Source organism: Protopterus annectens, chromosome 5.part1, assembly GCF_019279795.1.
Source record: "Protopterus annectens isolate FY-2018-M chromosome 5.part1, PAN1.0, whole genome shotgun sequence".
NCBI classification, from domain to species: domain Eukaryota; kingdom Metazoa; phylum Chordata; order Ceratodontiformes; family Protopteridae; genus Protopterus; species Protopterus annectens.
Genome location: NC_056736.1, coordinates 338,055,512 through 338,074,252, shown reverse-complemented (window position 1 = coordinate 338,074,252; position 18,741 = coordinate 338,055,512). Strand labels below are relative to the sequence as shown.

Below are 18,741 nucleotides of genomic sequence, written 5' to 3'. Positions count from 1 at the left end.
TGAACAATTGAGAAAAATTCCAATATTGCCGAAACAGGCACTGTATAAGGATCAATAAGTCTCTCACAGGCCCAAATAGAAAATCTCTTCCACTTACTGGAATAAATCTTCCTGGTAGAAGGCTTGTGGGAAGATGAAAGAATATGGACCACTTCCGGGGAAAAATCATGAAGCCTGACTAAGGACGGAACTGGAGCAGCCAAGCTGTCAACCTGAGAGTCTGGATGGAGGGATGGAACTGTCCTGACATAGGAGTCAGCAGATCTGGAGCTGGGTCCAGAATCCAGGGCTTGTCCATTAGAGTTGAAGAAAGGGAACCCAAATCTGCCGAAGCCAGTGTGGGGCAAAGAGGATCATTTTGTTTCCCAAAGACTCTGCTTTCTGAATGACCTTTGATATCAGAGGTAACGGTGGAAAGGCATACAGAAGACCGGAGGGCCAATCGTGAACCAGAGCGTCCCTGGGTGTCTCCCCCTCCGGGGGGATAAGGTGGAAATAGCTGCTGTATTTGGCATTGAGGGGGCTGGCAAATAGATCGCATCAAGGCTGACCCCCCCCATCTGTGGAATATCTTCTCTGCAACATAATTGTTCAGGGACCACTCGTGAGGTATTTGGATAGCTCTGCTCAGCCTGTCGGCAATCACGTTGGACTTCCACGGTATATGCAACTAGAAAGTGTTGGGAAGACACCGCCCACTGCCAAACTCGAAGTGTCTCTCTGCAAAGGGGGTATATGATTTGGTTCCTCCCTATTTGTTCAGATACCATACCACTGACATGTTGTCTGAGTGGATTGCAATTGTCCATAGAGGGAGAAAGCTCTGAAATGCTTGCAACACTAATAGCACTGCTCTCATCTCCAAGACATTGATATGCAAATGGGTGTCGTGATCCTGCCACATGCCTTGGACAGTCCTGACGAGATAATGCCCCCCCAACCAATCTAGGAGGATCCATGGTCACCATGGCAACTGGAGAAGATGGGACAAAAGGCTTGCCCATGTTTAGATTGCTGACCTGAAGCCATCAGCATAGATCCTGCTTGCACTTGTCCGTAATCAGAATAGAATGGGAGAGTGGAAGATGCTGTAGTGACCACTGGGCGGAAAGCAGCCAATGAAAAACCCTCATGTGTAGTCTGGCAAGGGGAACTAGCATGATCGTGGCAGACATTCTCTAATAACTTGAGGACCACTTTTGTCTTGACCTTCCTCAATGGTAGTAAGGCGTAGACCTGCTGTTGTAGAGCCCGAATTCTCTCTTCTGGTAAGAAGGCCCTCATGAGCACCGTATCTAGTTCGGCGCTGATAGAAGTGACATGCTGCAAGGGCAACAAGGCAGATTTTTTCCAATTTAGAATAATTCCTAACCTTTGGCACAGTGTAATGGTGGCGCCCCTGGTCTGTAGCAATAGATGCCTGGTGGTGGCTGAAAGGAGACAGTCGTCCAGGTACGGAGACACTTGGAATCCCTGACATTTCATGTGAGCTGCTACTACTGCAATGCATATGGTGAACACCCTGGGGGCCGTGGTGAGACCAAAAGGCAGAGCGCGAAACTGAAAATGACTGGCTCCCAGCCTAAGTGTAGATGACTTCTCGATGCCCTGTCCATCTTGATATGGTAAGTAAGCATCTTTGAGGTCGATGGAGCACATCCACACATCTTTCCCTAACAGAGGGAGTATTGACTGTAAGGTGACCATGCGCAACTTGGACTTTTGTACATGAAGGTTCAATCGGCCGAGATCCAAGATGGGTCTCAGGTCCCCTGTTCTTTTGGGCACCAAAAAGAATCTGGAGTTAAGTCCCTAATCCAACTTGGTCTGCGGGGACAGGATGGATGGCTCCCTTTGAAAGCAACTTTTTTATTTCTAAAGTTGCGGAATCCCTGTGACTGGGGGGAACGTCTGGGATTCTCTTGGTTGGCGGGGGAGGAGAGGAGAAGAGAAAGGAATAGGATAACCTCTGGAAATCTTTAATACCTACTCAGTCTTGGGTGACGTCTTGCCAGGCTTCTAGGTATAAATAAACGCGACCCTCAACCGGCTTCAGACATGCACAGTCGGGCCTCCCTTCAGGAGCACTGGTAGGGAGAAACACGAAAGGAATCACGGTCCCCCTGGTTACGCAGGCCTCCTCTGCCTCTAGGGCGGCATCTACCTGAATTTCCACCCCTTCCCCTGCCTCCGGAGGGGGGATCACTTTGTGCGCCCTGAAAAAACCTCTGCGACTTCCTGAACCACATTTTTCCCACCCTTCTGGCCCTTGGGGTAAGGTCTAGAAGGCATGGAAAAATGGACTCCCACGGCAGACTGGGTTTTCCTTCCTGCTCGCAACTAAGTGTCCTTCACATTGGTTCCGAAAAACAATGAACCATCAAAGTGGGGGTTGGTGAACGTAGACTTGAAGGCCTCCACGAAATTGCACAGGTGCATCCAGGAGTGTCTCCTAAGAGACTCCGGAACCCGCTGCCCTACTCGTTCCCTCGGTGCGTATGAGATCAGCCTCATGGAGGAGTTGGTAAGGGAATTTAGGGTAGACACCGCATTGACCTTTTGTGCCATGGCATCAGAACTGTTACCCTGTAGACAATCTCCTAGCTCTTTTAGGAGATCTCTCTAGAGCCTTGCAAAATGTGTCAAGTAGTTCACAACCACAGTGTAAAGGCCGCTTAGGTAAACACACGATGTCCATAACCCGGGACTCCTTGTTAAGCGGATGGACGGTAGACGAAGTTTCAGCAAGTTCCTTCTTGGTGGTTGCTGCCATCACCATGGCATCTACTGGAACGCCTTTAGATATTCCTTGTCAGTGGGGGCGGACAAAAACTTATTGGGTCTCCTAGGGACCGGTTCCACAGTGTCAGGAGTTTCCCCACACCTTTCGACAGACAAGATCTGGTAGATCAAAAGGGGGAGAAACCCAAGAGGCGGAGGGTTGAGACCCAAACACTTTCAAGAACACAGACTCTTCATCAGAAGGGGATTTGGAGGGCCAGCCGCCTCTCTGTTTCAAGACCTCCAGGATATCTGAAAAAGAGATCTTCAGAAGATGACTTGGGGGACCCCTCTGACTCCAAGGTTGGTGTCAGACGTGACAGACTCATCCAGGGAGTCTATGTGTTTCCTCTTCCACAATCTCTTTCTGGCAGGCTCCTCAGGCAAAAACTCTGGGGAGACGTCAGTAAGTTGGGGACCACTCATGGAGGTATCCTGAGGCTTAGGGTCTCCGCTGCCCATGGATAGACGGTGACCCGAAACTGACACTGGTGGTGGCAGAGTACCGGTGCCGTAGGATACAGCTGACTACCTGGACAGCACCTCCTCATAACCACGAAGGCTGATCCCCCTGGCTCCGAAGGCAGACTAACTGTAGGCCTTGGCGCCAATGTCCGAAGCAGATGCCGGGTCCAAACTCACTTGAGCTGAAGCACCAAGTGGAAGGCTCGGAACAGATAAAAATTGATCCAAACCCTCCCCCTCTGGTCCAACTGGAGAATCGTGGACCCTCCACCCAGTGGATAGAGCAGAAGGGGTCGGAGCGGAAATCAGAACAGAGGCCAGGCGAAGCTACGGGAACAAACCTAAATGCACCCGATGGAACTGACAACTCTGGCTCAGAAGGCCTAGAAAGGCTCAGAGGAGGAACAACAAAGGATGAAGAGGCCATAGGCTCCAGAGCCGATTGGGTCGGAGCCAAAATCAAAGTGAAAACACGGATGACTGAAGCAGTTTCACCACCACCCTATCAATGTCCTCATTGGAAAGGGACCTGGAGGATATTGTTGAAGATCTGTATCTCCCTACAGAAGGGGCTTTATGTGAAGGAGAAACCGGTCGAATAACTGGAGACCAGCTCCGAAACAAAATATCCATGAATGGTTCCGAAAGGCTGGGAGCAGATACGGACTTTGTCAAGACACTACCTTCTGTCGGCACATAGGACAATGGAAACAAAGAAGGAGAAGCTGTTCTAGCAACTTTCTCTGGCAGCTCCGAAGAAACAGACGGAGCCAGAGAGTGCTTCTTAGAAGCCTTTTTGTCCTTTTTTAGCTGGAGAGGATATTGGAGGAGTGTTTAAGCAGTTCTTTCAAAATGAGCTTGTTCTTCCTCTCCTGTAGTACATGGGGACTGAAAGAATGACAAAGCAAGCAGGAGTCTTGGAGGTGAATAGCCCCCAAGCAGTACACACGCACACAGAGTGCTCATCAGTTAAAGACATTTTATTGTTGCATTCAACACACTTTTTAAAAGCCCGAAGGCCTGTGTTCCTTAGAACCTTTGGACATGCTGAAACAGAGAACACACAGGTACAAAGCAATATGCAAACACACTAGACCAAACTAAACCCCACAAGAGAAACAGAGCCCTTAACTAAAACGGCTTGGTAACCGGTGGGAAAAGACTACAGGGAGAACTAGGTCCTCTAACTTAAACGGGCCTAGCCCGGGGAAACAAAGGCAGGACAGCACCACTAGCCAGACATGACTACACTAAACGCCAACAGAATGGAGCTCCAAACCAAATACCACACGGAAACAATGGGGAGGACTAGGTCCTCTAACTGAAAAGGGCCTAGCTCGTGGGGAGAAAGGAAATGAACGGGATACCAAAACGGCCAACGACAAGGCCACAAAAACAGCAAGAGAAACAAAACAAAGACAGTAAAACACCACTACCACACACACAGCTATGAAAATAGCTTTTTTGAGCAACAAGTCAAAAGTTTATAAAAAGTTTATAAACAGTATACTTAGCCATGACCAAAAGCGAGATCAAGTCTGAGCGTAACGAGTGGCAATCGAGATCTGGGGAACAGGCCAGTTGCATGATGGGATACCTCTTAGCCACGAGCCAACTGAAGCCTGTGCTACAGTATGGCCGAGTCGGCTCTGAACCCACAGGTAAGAATGAAGGCGAGATTGGACTACATAACATCCCTCGTTTCCCCGGAGAGGACACACACTGGTTTTGATCAATAGGAGTTCAGACAATCCTGGTTATATAGTCCCTCATACTCTAAAGGATACTGGCTACAAAAGAGAAGGCTCTGACTTTAATCTTGCAACCTGATTAAGTGAGCTCCCTTACTCAATTGTCCTGCATTACAAAAAAAAAAAAAACACAGAAATCTCCGAAATGAGAAAGCCTCCCACTCAAAATGTGGACTAGGGATATCAACAGCTAAGGGGAGGGAAAAAAAGTTATGTGCTCACCATAACGTTCCATGTTTGTAGTCAATCTTGCCCTTCATTTTTACATATGGGATCGGAGCCAATCCTCGGCTCTGACTCGGCCTACTTACAAGCTGGAAGTCTTCTAGTTGGCTTGTGGCTGGGTAGGTATCCCATGGTGCACCAATACAATCCCCAGATCTTGTTTGCTGCTAACTAACATAACAAACATACAGAAGAATCCAATAATAAAAGGTCTCCAGAGAATAACAATATTTTGTCTCCCGGTGCTTCCAGGATGGGGGTAGCAGGGTGGGTTCGTAAGAATGAAGGGCGAGATGGACTACAAACATGGAACGTTATGGTGAGTACAGAACTTATTTTTGCTCTGTAGTCCTAGCTCACCTTCATGCTTACATATGGGACAGCGTCCCTAGCACCTTATTCTTGGGTGGCTCAAGAAAAAATACTCTAGTACCGTAGAAACAAAGGATTCTCTACCCCTGGAGGTTAAATCCAATTTGCAATGAGTAATAAGTGTGCAAGGGGTAGCCCAAGTTGCTGCTGCACAAATATTATCAAGTGGGACCCTGGCTTGGAAGGCTGCAGAGGTAGAAATATCTCGTAGAATGAGCCTTGATTTTAAAGGGTAAAGGTCTATCCTCAGAGGTGTAAACCTAAGCTATATAGCTAGAAATCCAATTTGAGAGTCACTTTGCAAACTGGTAAACCTGACCTGGATTCAGAGAAAGAAATAACCAATTTGATTTCCTGAATTCCTTAGTTCAGTGCAAATAAAAACATAACTGTCTATGTACATCCAACTGATGAAACCTGTATTCATCTGCGTTGGAATGATTTGGAAAAAACACCGGAAATTCTATGGATTGATTCAAAGTGGCATGGGAACAGACCTTGGGGACAAAGGAAGGATTAGTACAAAGAGATACTCTGTCCTTGTGAAAAATCAGGTAAGGGGGTTTTACAGACTATGCTTGTAACTCTGACATCCATCTGGCCGATGTGATAGCCACCAAAAATGAAGTCTTCCAAGACAAGAATTTCAAAGGGGGTAAATGAGAAGGCTCAAAAGGCAGAGATGTCAATTTGGATAACTCTAAATTTAAATCCCATGAAGCAACAGGTCCTTGAAATGGAGGTTTTAACAGAGTGGCACCTTTAGGGAAAGTTTTGCACAGCTTATGTGACAACAGATTAGAATCTTGTATGTCTAGATGAAAATTTGAAATTGCTGCCAATTGAAACCAGATAGTGGCAGCCGCAGATCCCTGGTGGAAAAGCTCAGACAGGAATTCCAAAACCACTGGAATGGAGGCGGTATAAGGGCCAACATTCTTTTTCTCCACCCAGACAGAAAATCTCCTTCATTTACTGGAATAAAGTCTCCTAGTGGAAGGTTTATGAGAGGACGTAAGGATATGGAGTCACGAAGGGTGAGAAGTCGTGAAGCCTGACTAGGGATGGAACTGGAGCAGCCAAGCTGTCAAACTGAAGGTGTGTAAGGAGGGATGAAGCAAGCCTGACATGCGAGTCAAGAGATCTGATACTGGGTCCAGAATCCAAGGATAGTCTAGGAAAGGAGGCTCGAGAAAGGGGAACCAAACCTGACGAGGCCAGTAAGGGGCAATGAGGATCAGTTTGCTTCCCAGCCATTTTGCTTTCTAAATAACCTTGGGTATGAGAAAAAAGGGAGGAAAGGCATAAAGGAGACCCAGGGGCCAATCGTGAACAAGTGCGCCTCTGGGAGACTACCCAGGAGGGGGGATGAGGGAGAAGTGGCTGCCGCATTTGGCATTGATCGGGCTGGCAAAGAGATCGCAGCAAGGCTGACCCCATCTGCGGAAAATCTGCTCCACTATTTCCTGTTTCAGAGACCACTCGTGAGGCATCAAAATTGCCCGGCTGAACTTGTTGGCTATCACATTGGTTGTCCCTGGAATGTGCATTGCAATCGGAAAACGATGTGAAGATATCGCCCATTTCCAAACTCGAATGGCCTCTCGACAGAGTGGGTAAGGTCTGGTTCCGCCCTGTTTGTTGATATACCATACTACCGACATGTTGTCTGATTGTATTGCAGAGGCAGAAGGTCGTGAAGTGCTTGCAACACCAGGAGCACCGCCCTCATCTCTAGAACATTGATATGCAGATGAGCCTCGTCACCTTGCCATGTGCCGGGGACAGACCTGCCTAGATAACGGCCCCCCCCTATATGTGAGGCATCCGTGGTCACAGTGGCAACGGGTTGGCAAGGAACAAATGAAGTGCCCGTGGTTAACTGATTGGATAGAGTCCACCAAAAGAGGTCCTTCTTGCAAGAGTCTTTCAGAAGTATGTGATGGGATAATGGTAGGTGCTGAAAAGACCATTGGGACGACAGCAGCCACTGAAGAACCCTCATGTGTAGTCTGGCTAGTGACACTAGCAATATGGTGGAAGCCATGGTCCTCAGAAGCTGCGGAATAGTCTTGGCTTTGGCCTTTCATAAGGGGAGAAGACATTGAATTTGAAGAATGAGATTCTGTGCCCTTTCTATAGGAAGGCGAGCCAACATGTCTACTGTGCCTATCTCTGCGCCTATAAAAACAACAGACAGAGGGCAATAAGGCAGATTTTTCCCAATTTATAGAAATTCCCAACTGGGCACAAATCTGAATGGTAGCGTCCCTGGTCTGAAGTAGATGCCTGGTGGGGGTGGTCAAGAGCCAGTCGTCCAGATACGGAAACACCTGGAATCCTCGACGTCTCAGGTGAGAGGTCACTACTGCCATACACTTGGTGGACACCCTGGGGGCTGTAGTGAGACCAAAGGGCAGAGCACAAAACTGGTAATGGCTGGCTCCCAGACAAAAGTGTAGATGACTCCTCGAAGCCCTGCCCATTTTTATGTGGTAGCAGGCGTCTTGGAGATCTATTGAGCACATCCAATTGTCTTTCCCTAATAACGGGAGTATAGACTGCAGTGTCACCATCCGAACTTGTCCTTTATTGATTCATTCAATCTGCTGAGGTCCAAGATGGGCCTCCAGTCCCCTGTATGTTTTGGCACTAAAAAGAATCTGGAGTAAGTTCCACATCCTATTTGGTCTGCAGGGACAATTTGGATAACTCATTCTGCCAGCAATTTGTTGACCTCCACAGTTGCTTGATCCCTGTGATTGGGTGGAACATCCAGGATTCTCTTGGGAACAAAAGGTGGAAGAGAAAAGGGTATGACACAAAGTACAGTTTTGTACACTTACCATAAATGTAGATGTTCAATTGTATTCACTGTTGCAGTCATTACAATTGGGTTATCCTGCTGGCAGGCTGCCCTCAGTCGGCCTGAATTCCAAAGTCTTGGTCCGGCGTCGGTTGCTGTTGCCTCTTCCCCGACGTCAGAGCGTCAGGGGTATAAAAAATGCATCCAACACCATTTTCTTCAGTTTTTCTTGCCCCAGATGTCAGGTACCCCCAAATGTGTAGGCTAAAAATGTTAATAAAACACACATGCACCAAAGTATATTTTGTCTTCATCAACAAGCAAATACACCACATAGGTAGTATAGATCAGAGAAGTACAGATACATTCCAGCAAAAGTAAGGGGGATGGCGGGTGGGTAACCTGGACTGCAACAGTGAATACACTGGAACATCTACATTTATGGTAGGTGTACACATGTTCTGTGTGTTTCACTGTTGCAGTCATTATAATTGGGTTGAATCCCAAAGCTATGGTTGGGAGGCTGGGGCTAAGTAGCATTAGGAGCGGCTATGAGGCCCTGCAGAACTGCAGTGGCAAAGCCTGCCCTGGACTTGGGGTGGTAAAGGTGTGCACTGAACTCCAGGTAGCAGCCTCTAAAATGTCTTTGGTTGGTACTCCCCTGAGGAAGGCTGCTGAAGTGGCTGCTGCTCTGGTTGAATGAGGCCTAATGCCATTAGGCACTGGCTTGTCATGTTGTGAACAGGAGAAATGGACGCAGTAGCCTATCCACTTTGAAATGGTCGGCTTTGAGATGGCCTTTCCTTGTGATCCTGCAGCATATGCCACTAGTAATTGTTCTGTCTTTCTAAAAACTTTGGTTCTGTCCAAGTAGAATCGAAGCTGTGTGTGTATGTCCAAAGAATGCAGAATTCTCTCCCCCTTGTTCTGCGGATTTGGATAAAAGGTTGGCAGATGAACTATTTGGTTAAAGGCTCTTGAGTGCCTGTAGCTCTGAAACTCATCTTGCAGAGGTTATTGCTAGGAGCAGAGCTGTTTTCCAAGATAAAAACTTTATATCAGCTGTAGCGGCTGGCTCACAAGGAGGCAGGGTGAGTTTTTCCAAGACACAGTTCAGGTCCCATGCAGGTATTGGTGATCTCCTTGGAGGCCTTAAGGTTTTGGCTCCTCTGAGGTACTGCCTTAAAGGATGAGAAAAGATTGGTGGGCTCTGTATTGTAATGAGCCGAAATGGCAGAGGCATGAATTTTAATTGATGAAAAAGATAGGCCTTTGTCTAGCATCTCAGTTAAATACTGCAAAATCTGAGGCATATTTGGGGTACAGCTGTGCCAATTCCTTGCGTCTGGTTCCAAGCACAGAATCTTTTCCATTTTGCAGCATAAGATTTTCTAGTGCTAGGCCTTCTGGCCACCAATATGACATCCATCACCGCTTTAGAGAGAGGTGCACTTTGTATGACTACATTATCTGCCATGCTGCCAGATTTAAGGTCTTGAGTTGACAGTGCAGAATCTGATTGTTTTGCCGAGACAGTAGATGAGGTATTTGAGGTAAGGTCCAAGCCGGGCATTGAGACAAGTTACTTAGGATTGGATACCAGCACTGGCAGTGCCAGTCTGGGGAAATCAGTATAATCTTTGGCTTCTCTTGTCTGATCTTTAGGAGTACCTTTGGGAGAAGAGGCAGTGGAGGGAAGGCATACACTGCTAAGTTTTTCCAGCTGAAAGATAGGGTGTCCACTTTCCATGCTTGTCTATGATAAATCCTTGTGCCGAATCGTTTTAGTTGGTAGTTGTGAGGAGAGAAACAGATCTATATCCGGGCATCCCCATTTCCTTGTTATGCTGAAGACTTGTGGATCCAATTTCCATTCGTGGGGATCCATGAGGTTTCTGCTTAGTTTGCCAGAGTATCTGTCTTTCCTGGCAGGATTTGTGCCTGTAGATATACTTGGTAAGTCAATTTGTGCCCCACAAAGTCATGGCTAGTCTGCAAAGAGGGTAAGAATGAGTGCCTCCCTGCTTGTTTATATACCACATGACCGTGGTGTTCTGTCTATCAGTAGTTATCCCGAATGAAGTAGGTCCTTAAAGGCTGTCTGGGCATTCTGGACCACTAGCATCTCTTTTTGATTGATATGTAGATACATTTGGTTTGCGGACCATGTGCCTTGAATACATCATCTTGCCACGTGGGCTCCCCAGGCATAATCTGATGCACCCGTTCTTAATGTCTGCCTGGCTGGGGGTAATGTGAATGGCTGTCCTTAGTTCTGGTGACAAGCCTTCGCCCACCATCGAAACTACTGTTGCAGGCAGGGAATGAGAGTAATCCTTGCTTCCGGGCTGTGGCAATGTTGAGTCCAGACACTTTTTAGGTACCATTGAAGTTTCCTCATATGCAGTCTTGCATATGGAATTAGTAGAACGCAGGATGCCATGAAACCCAAAACCTGCAGAATTTTTCTTGCAGATAACTGGGCCTTTGTTGCCAACTTTTTGAAATAGGTAGTCAGTTGCCTTTGTTTGTCTGGCGTGAGATAAGCCATCTGGGCAGTTGTATTTAAGCTTGCACCCAGGAATATTATCTCTTGAGAGGGTACTAGTTTTGTTTTCTTTTCGTTGACTGTGTACCCTAGGCCTGTTAAAAAATCTTTTTACAAACGCCAGATGCTGTAGAAGAATGTCCTTGTTCTCTGCATGAATGAGGCAGTCGGCCAAATAAGGGTATATTTGTATTCCTCTGTCTGCAGAATGCAATTACTGGTGCCAGGCACTTTGTAAAGGCCCTGGGTGCAGTAGATAAGCCAAAGGGCAGTGCAAAGAATTGGTAATGCATTGAGCCTGCTTTGAATCTGAGGTATCGTCTGCATGCTTGTCTGATTGGGACATGCAGGTATGCCTCTTTTAGGTCTAAAGTCACAAGCCAAGCCTTTTTGCCCAGCATGGGCAGAAGCTGCTGTAGAGTCAACATTTTGGATTTTGGTATATCCAGGTATGTGTTTAGTAAAGATAGATCCAGTACTGGCCTCCAGGCCTTGTCCTTTCTTGGAACCAAGAACAGTCTTGAATAAAATCCTTGTCCCTGCCCTTGCTCTGGTACTCGTTTAATGGCCCCCATTTTCATGAAGGATGAGATTTGTTTTTGTGCCTCTTCCCACTGATTTTTTGGCAGGTCTGGCCATCCGTTTGCCCTTGGCAGAGTATGGAAGTGAAACCTGTAGCCTTGTGACACTATGTCTAGGACCCATTTGTCCTGGGTTATGATGTGCAAATTTTGAGAAAAAGTGCTAGTTTCCCCCCTAAAGGTGCTGCCAGAAAAGTGCTTGGTGCAGACAGGGGGAAGTCATTGAGATGGTTTCCTGTATGGCTGTGATTGGTCTTCTCCACTTTTGGAGGTAGAAGCACCTCATTGTTTAGACCTGTATGAACCTTGGGGCTGGGATCTGCCTCTAGGGCGTCTGGATCTGCCCCTTTGTGGCCTGTCTGACACCGGAAAGGACCAATTCTTTGTTGGCTAGTGTCTGCTAAATCTTGGAGGCTGTACCTGTAAGAAATCCTTGACAGTTTGCATAGATTTTGCTTTGTCCTCCATTTTCTTTAACACTTCTTCTGCCTTAACACCAAACAAGGTGTCATGTTGCAATGGAGCATCTAATAATTTTGCTTTGACATGATCAGGCAAATTTTGTTCCTTTAACCAAGCATGCCTCCTAATGACAGAACCCGTAACAGCGGCCCTGCAGGAAGCCTCCAGAGAATCAAAACCACATTGCAAAGTATGCTTTCCAACTTATTCAGCTGCATGCAATAAATCCTGCATTTCCTTGTTTTCTGCACATTCAGAATTTATCAACATTTTCTGTTTAAGCAGTGACATATATTGCTGATATTTGAGCATATGAAACTGGCAATTTAAAGCCCTTATAGCCAAGGTAGCAGAAGTGTAAATCTTTTTTCCCCATCTGTCCAGTGCCCTAGAATCCCTGTCAGAGGGGGTATGGTTTTTTGCAGTGGAAGCCTTGATCCCTTTGGGACCCAGAGAGATAATTTCTGGGTCAGCAGTAGGGTTTTTGAAAAGGAATTTGAGAGTCAGGAACCCTGTAGTATCTGTCCAGCTTAACAGGAGCTGGAGGTAAGGAGTCAGGGGTCAGACTAGACTCTGAAAATACATCATCCACAATGTCAAACACAGGTGGAATAGCTAGGGGCCTGTGCTGTGGTAGCAAAAGGAAGTATCTGAGCCTTTTCTTAGATTCAGAAAAATCTTGGCTCTCCCACTGGAAATGTTCCCTCATGGTATGCAAAGTTTCCCCAAAAGAGTAGTCCTCAGGAGGAGAGGCTGAAGTGATAGATTCTTCAGCATCAGAATCCTCACAGGGAGGAAGTGAGTATTCCTTATCAGAAGAAATGGAAACCTGATCTGAAGATTCATAGTCTGTCTCTTACCTAGGTTTTTTTATCAGGAGGGGGATGGGAACCCCTGATCAAAGTAATCAAGTCTTCGGCCATTTTGAGCATCTGTTTTTTGGGCATGCAGGCCTGTCCATGAGGCTGTTGTACTTATTTCTTTGTCTTTAAAGGTGCTTTAGTCTTTGCCTTTGAAGCTGAAGTCGTTTTAATGTATAACTGAGTAGGTCTGAAAACACCCTCAGAAGCCGATGTCTGCTCAGTGGCTCCGGACCCATCTGAGGGGATAGTCTCAGAGGGTCCAAAACCTAGAGTATCCAGTGGCCCAGTCGATTCCACATGGGAGTCGGTAGCAACCTGCAGCTTTAAGGTAGCTGGCGTCAGGGGTTGCGAAGGTGCCTCACTGAGAACTGGCGACTGGCTTAGAAGAAGCCTTGTCGCCAGTTTTGGACCTCGGTTGCCTGTCCTTTTCTTTTTCTCTGCATTTCTTATGAATTCAGGTAGTTGGATGGCTATCAGACGGCATCGTATAATTAAACCTTCTGCCAAAATAGTGAAATGCAAAATCGTATAATAATAGTGCGTTGGTTAAATCTAGCACAAAACCGACAACGAGAAAGGTCGCGATCAGGGCCTAGGCAAGGAATACAGTAAGAATGAAAGCCCTTATGAGGTAATTGCTTCCCACAAGAAATACAATTAACTTTTTCTGACATCGGTCTGGAACAAGAAAAAAGTTTCCCCAACGGGGTACTTAGCTTTTAATGAAGACTTCTGATCTGAAATTCGAACACGAAAATCTCAGGAGTCGGCCCACTGCTTCTGCTTTGAGCACGGCAAGAAAGACTGAAGAAAATGGCATTGGGTGCATCTTTTATACCCCTGACACTCTGACGTCAGGGAAGAGGCGACAGCAACCAACGCCGGACCAAGACTCGAATTCAGGCCGACTGAGGGCAGCCTGCCAGCAGGTTAACCCAATTGTAATGACTGCAACAGTGAAACATGAAGAACATCCTCTGGTAATAATTCTTTCTACCCATTTGTCTTGAGTGATCCTTAGCCAGGCTTTTGAATACAAATAAATGTGACCCCCGACTGACCCCAGTGAAGCCCAGTCGGGACCTACATCAGGAGCACTGGTAAGGCCGGCCCTGAAAGGAATTGTGGCGTCTCTGGTTTTGCGTTCCGCCCCTGCCTCTAAGGCGTCTACCATTTCCTCCTCTACCTGTGAAGGAGGAGTCACCACGTGCATCCTGGAAAAACCTCTGGAACTTCTTGAACCACATTTTACCACCCCTCTGACCCTTAGGGTATGGTCTAGAGGGGACAGTAAAACGTATTCCCACAGCAGTGTGTTTTTCCTTTTTGCTCGCATAGGGTGAGTGTCCTTTACCTTGGAACCAAACGACGAAGAACCAAAGGGGGTGTTGGTAAAGGTAGATTTGAACGGTTCCACAAAATTACACAAATGCATCCAGGAATGACACCTTAGCTCACTGCTCTACTCGCTCCATAGGCTGCTCACAAGCCAAGCCAAATGGATGAGTTGATAAAGTTCAAGGTGGACAACTGGGCAGACACCTTGTCAGGGACTCCCTCAGCACATGTACCTTGTAGAGAATCTCCTAACTCCTTAAGGAGATCTCTCTGAAGTCTTGTGAAGTGTGTAAGGTAGTTCAGCGATCTAAGGGTAAATGCCGCTGAAAAGAAGATGCACTTCCCGTATCTGTCCACTGCTTGAGACTCTTTATTCAGCAGATGAACAGAAGTTTCTGCTAGCTCCTTCTTAGTGGCCGCCACCACCATGGCACCTACGGGAACACCTTTAGACAAAAAATCCTTTTCTCAGGGTGCAGAAAGAAACTTATTTGGTATTCTGAGGACTGGCTCTATGGCATCAGGAGTATCCCACACCTTTCGACCAACTAGCTCCATCAGTTTGCCGAAAGGTGGAGACACCCAAGAGGCTGAATGTTGAGACCCAAAAGCCTTCAGGTACACTGAGTCCACATCAGAAGGGGTGACAGTGGGCCAGCCGCACCTCTGCTTAAGGATTTCCAGGATGTCTACGAAGGAGACATTATCAGACGATGACTTGGGGGACCCTTCTGACTTCTCAAGGTCAGTGGCAGATGTCGGAGACTCATCCTGGGAATCTACACATTTCCTCTTACATGTTCTCTTCTGTGGGGGCTCCTTGGAAGGATATTCCGGGGAGGTCTTGGAAGAGTGGGGGCCACTGGCTGGTGGCTCCTGAGCTGTGAGTTTCTGCTGTCCAGGGAGAGGGTAGGAGCAGAGACAGAAGTAGGTGCCCTGAGGGGAGGGGAGTGTCAGTACCACTGGTAGGAGCTGAAGATAGGGACAACACACAGTCTCGAATGCAGACATCTCCAGCCCCAAAGACTTCCTCGGCTCCAAGGAGACAGAGGATGTCATCGGTACAACAGCCATCAGCTCCAAGATAGACATAGGATCCAAACTCACCCTCGCCGACGTGCCAAGCGGGAGGCTCGGAACCGAAGAGGTTCAATTCCAGGCGTCCCTGCTGGGGCTGACTGGGGAGCTTGGCTCCTAGACACCACGGACGGCACCGCTAGTGTCGGAGTGGAACTCTGCTCTGAAACAACCACAGGGAGAGCTGGAACCGAGGGTTCCCCTCAGTGGTACCAAACACTCCGGCTCAGAAATGCCAGCAAGGCTCAGAGGAGGAATGACCGAAGGGGGCTGAACAGACTCAACTGGCCCCGGAACAGACTGGGTTGGAGCCAACAACAATTTTGGTAAGGCAGACTACTTCAAAGTCTCAGCACTACCCTCTCCACATCATTTTCCAATCAACTCCTAGACCACCTGGAGGACAGTGTAGGAGAACAGGATCTCTGCATTTTCGGTGGCTTCAATGTAGGGGAGACTGGTAGAGGTTCCACAGACCAGCTCCGTAGAATATTTATACTGATCGGCTCTGAGCTACTTGGCACCGACCCTGTAATCACAGTAGTAGAAATCTCAATCGGCTCCGAACTCTGTGGAGCCAATGAGACAGTAGATTTGTCAGGTTTAGTAATTTTAAGAGGCAGCTCTGAGACACCAGCCGGTGCCGGGGAAGGCCTCTTAGAGGACTTGGAATTTTCCTTTTTAGATCCCTGAAATCTAGCAGAGGAGGAAGAGCTAGCCAGATCTTCCTTAAAGGAAGGTTTTAGCAGATCTTTTAGAATGATCTTATTTTTTCTTTCTTGCAACACCCTGGCACTAAAAGAGTGGCAAAATAAGCAAGTTTCCTGTAAGTGGATGGCCCCAAGACAGTAAACGCAGTTACTGTGGCCATCCTTTAGATATTTTCTGAGAGCATTTTATGCATTTTTTGAAGCCAGATGGCTTATGGTCCTTGCTTTCCTAACAGAAAAGGGACACACACACACACACACACACACACACACACACACACACACACACACACACACACACACACGAGAGAGAGAGGACTAGGTCCTCTAATTTAAGCGGGCCTAGCCCGGGCAGGAAGAAAGACGAGAAACTAGGTCCTCTAACTAAAATGGACCTAGGGGGGACAGAAAGAATTAAAAAGACTCGCACACCCAAAACCGGAATGAAGTGTAAATTTATTACACAAGGTGAACAGAAACTCATTCTGTTTGCAATACTAATATCAACAAGCAGAAAATCCGCAAAATGTTAAGACTTATAACTACTTAACACAGTCTGAGCACAAAAGGTGCCTAATACTAATATCCAATTATTAAAACAAGAAAAACTGGCACACAGAATACCAAGTATTATAAGGCCAAAAGGTCAACTGTTCTAAAGAAATTGCACACAGCGGTGCACTAGTAAACGTTAACTATTCTAACTTGCAAACTGCAGAAACTATGACCATGCTATATAACTATCAAAGGTAAAACAGGAGAATTATCCAAAATCTGAATAAATTTGAAAGACTTCGCCAGAGCCAAGGAGAAGCACAACAGAACTCGTTGACTCGGCAAACGAGACCTGGGGATTGTACTGGTGCACCATGGTATACCTACCTAGCCATGAGTCAACTAGAAGACTTCCAGCTTGTAAATAGGCCGAGTCGCAATATGTGAGCCATATGCAAGAATGAAGGTGTGATAGGACTACAGAACATACATTTCCCACAGGTATCTTGAGGTCGGGGAAAAATATTTCTTCCACCCCCTTGCCTTACTGTCTTCCCTTTATTGCCTTCTGAGGTCTACTGATTTTCAAAGGCTGTTTACATTGATCCACTTTGAATTCCTTCAAAAAAGGCTCCACTGTGAACATCTGAAAGACTATCCAGAAGCAGGGTATTCACCTGAAGCGAAATACCAAGGATATCCCATGGATAAGGAAATTAACAGTATGATGCAGCGATGACTCTTATAATGAACACCAAGTAAACAAAAGGTTAGACAAAAGGTCTTTTTGCTTGTACATACTGTTGCCTTAACACTCTCCGCTGTGAACTAATCGGTTGGCAACTCAAGGGTACCAACAACAGTTCTGAAACGTGACAGAATAACCAAAGACACTGGAAAGCAGTACTGAAAGATGACCCAATGATGTCAAAAATGGCAGCAGACCTACACACATTTTCCATTTAACTGCACTGGGAGCATGGTACAAGGGTTCAAACCAACACTAAGGAAAGCTTAAAATATGGAAAAAAATAACCTCTGCAGGGAGTCAGGGTAGATTACCTACAATGACCAGATACCGAACCCCTTGAGGCATTCTAGAAATGATTTCTAGAAAAGCATATGAAAATTGCTTCTACTTGAAAAAAGTACTTCCCAGCTTTCTTACTTTTTATGGAGTCTACAGATTCTTCAAGCAAAGCTGAGGCAGGGTGCCCTGTTCCTGACCTAAAACAGATAGGTAAACAATGTGTCATCAAGCCTTGGCCAGCCTTCTGGACACGAGTGTAAAGTACAGGATCACAAACATCCCGCCATAAACACAGCAAAATAGGGAAGAGAGGTGCAAAACTATAACATTACTGTGTTTAAAATAAATGCAGAAAACAGCATCACAAATGAGAGTGCCTAGTTAAGTGGCCTGAAACAAAGAACTTCTATAATACATTAAAACAACACAAACTAGTGGGCAGCAATTCAGAAATAAAACTCAAGACAGGCTAGCTGACAGACTAAGCACATTTTAGCACTGCAGTAGAGAAATGCACAGTTCTTCTAAAGTGAAGAAAAACAAAACATGCATCACATACTTCACACCAATTCCTGCACAAATTCAGAAACAATTGGCTGTGAAGATGGTATAAGCTAGACCATGCAGAACATTTTTCCATGTAAACCAACATAAATAAATGTGAGTGCAACATGAAGCAGCTAAAGAAATTTCAAGTAAAAGTCATGCAAGGCACTAGGTATTAAAGCAAAGCAGTTGGAGGCAGCCCAAGAAACGAAACTGGGAAAGAAGATGTTACCTTTTTAGCTTCTGCTGCCATGGACTTTTCAAGTTTCTCTCCCTACATAAAGGAAATACCATGAATACATTTTTCTGCCACTTGGGGAAACAAAACATTTTACATGATACTACTACCTCCTAAGGAACATGCTTCTCAAGTACACTGTGTCTAAAAACTCTAAACCCTTGGTTACATGGTTTACAGTACACTTCCTGTTACCCATGAATTGACAAAGGGGCAGTATCATTTGCTCTCAGTGACCCTTCTCCACACACAAACACACACTTTAGTGCCTGGTCCTCATACTCAGAGGTACTTTGTTCTCAATCCACTAAAACGACAGATTATAGCCAGAAAACCTTTAGAACCAGGTCTTGCTCTGTTAATTTACTCAAGAAAATTTCTAATCTGAACAATATGGCTACAGAATCCTGAGACAGCAGAACACTTGAGAGGTGCAGCAGTTCAGCAAGCTAC

At 46.3% G+C, this 18,741-nt stretch overlaps 1 protein-coding gene across 1 annotated transcript in view; it reads right to left on the bottom strand.

Moving 5' to 3' along the window:
* Positions 1-18,741, bottom strand: part of NUMA1 (nuclear mitotic apparatus protein 1) — a 3,180,433-nt gene that overhangs the window by 1,104,589 nt on the left and 2,057,103 nt on the right. Inside the window, exon 15 of the mRNA XM_044072777.1 lies at positions 18,283-18,324. Coding sequence (XP_043928712.1) covers positions 18,283-18,324 — 42 coding nt within the window. The remainder of the gene's footprint in view (positions 1-18,282; positions 18,325-18,741) is intronic.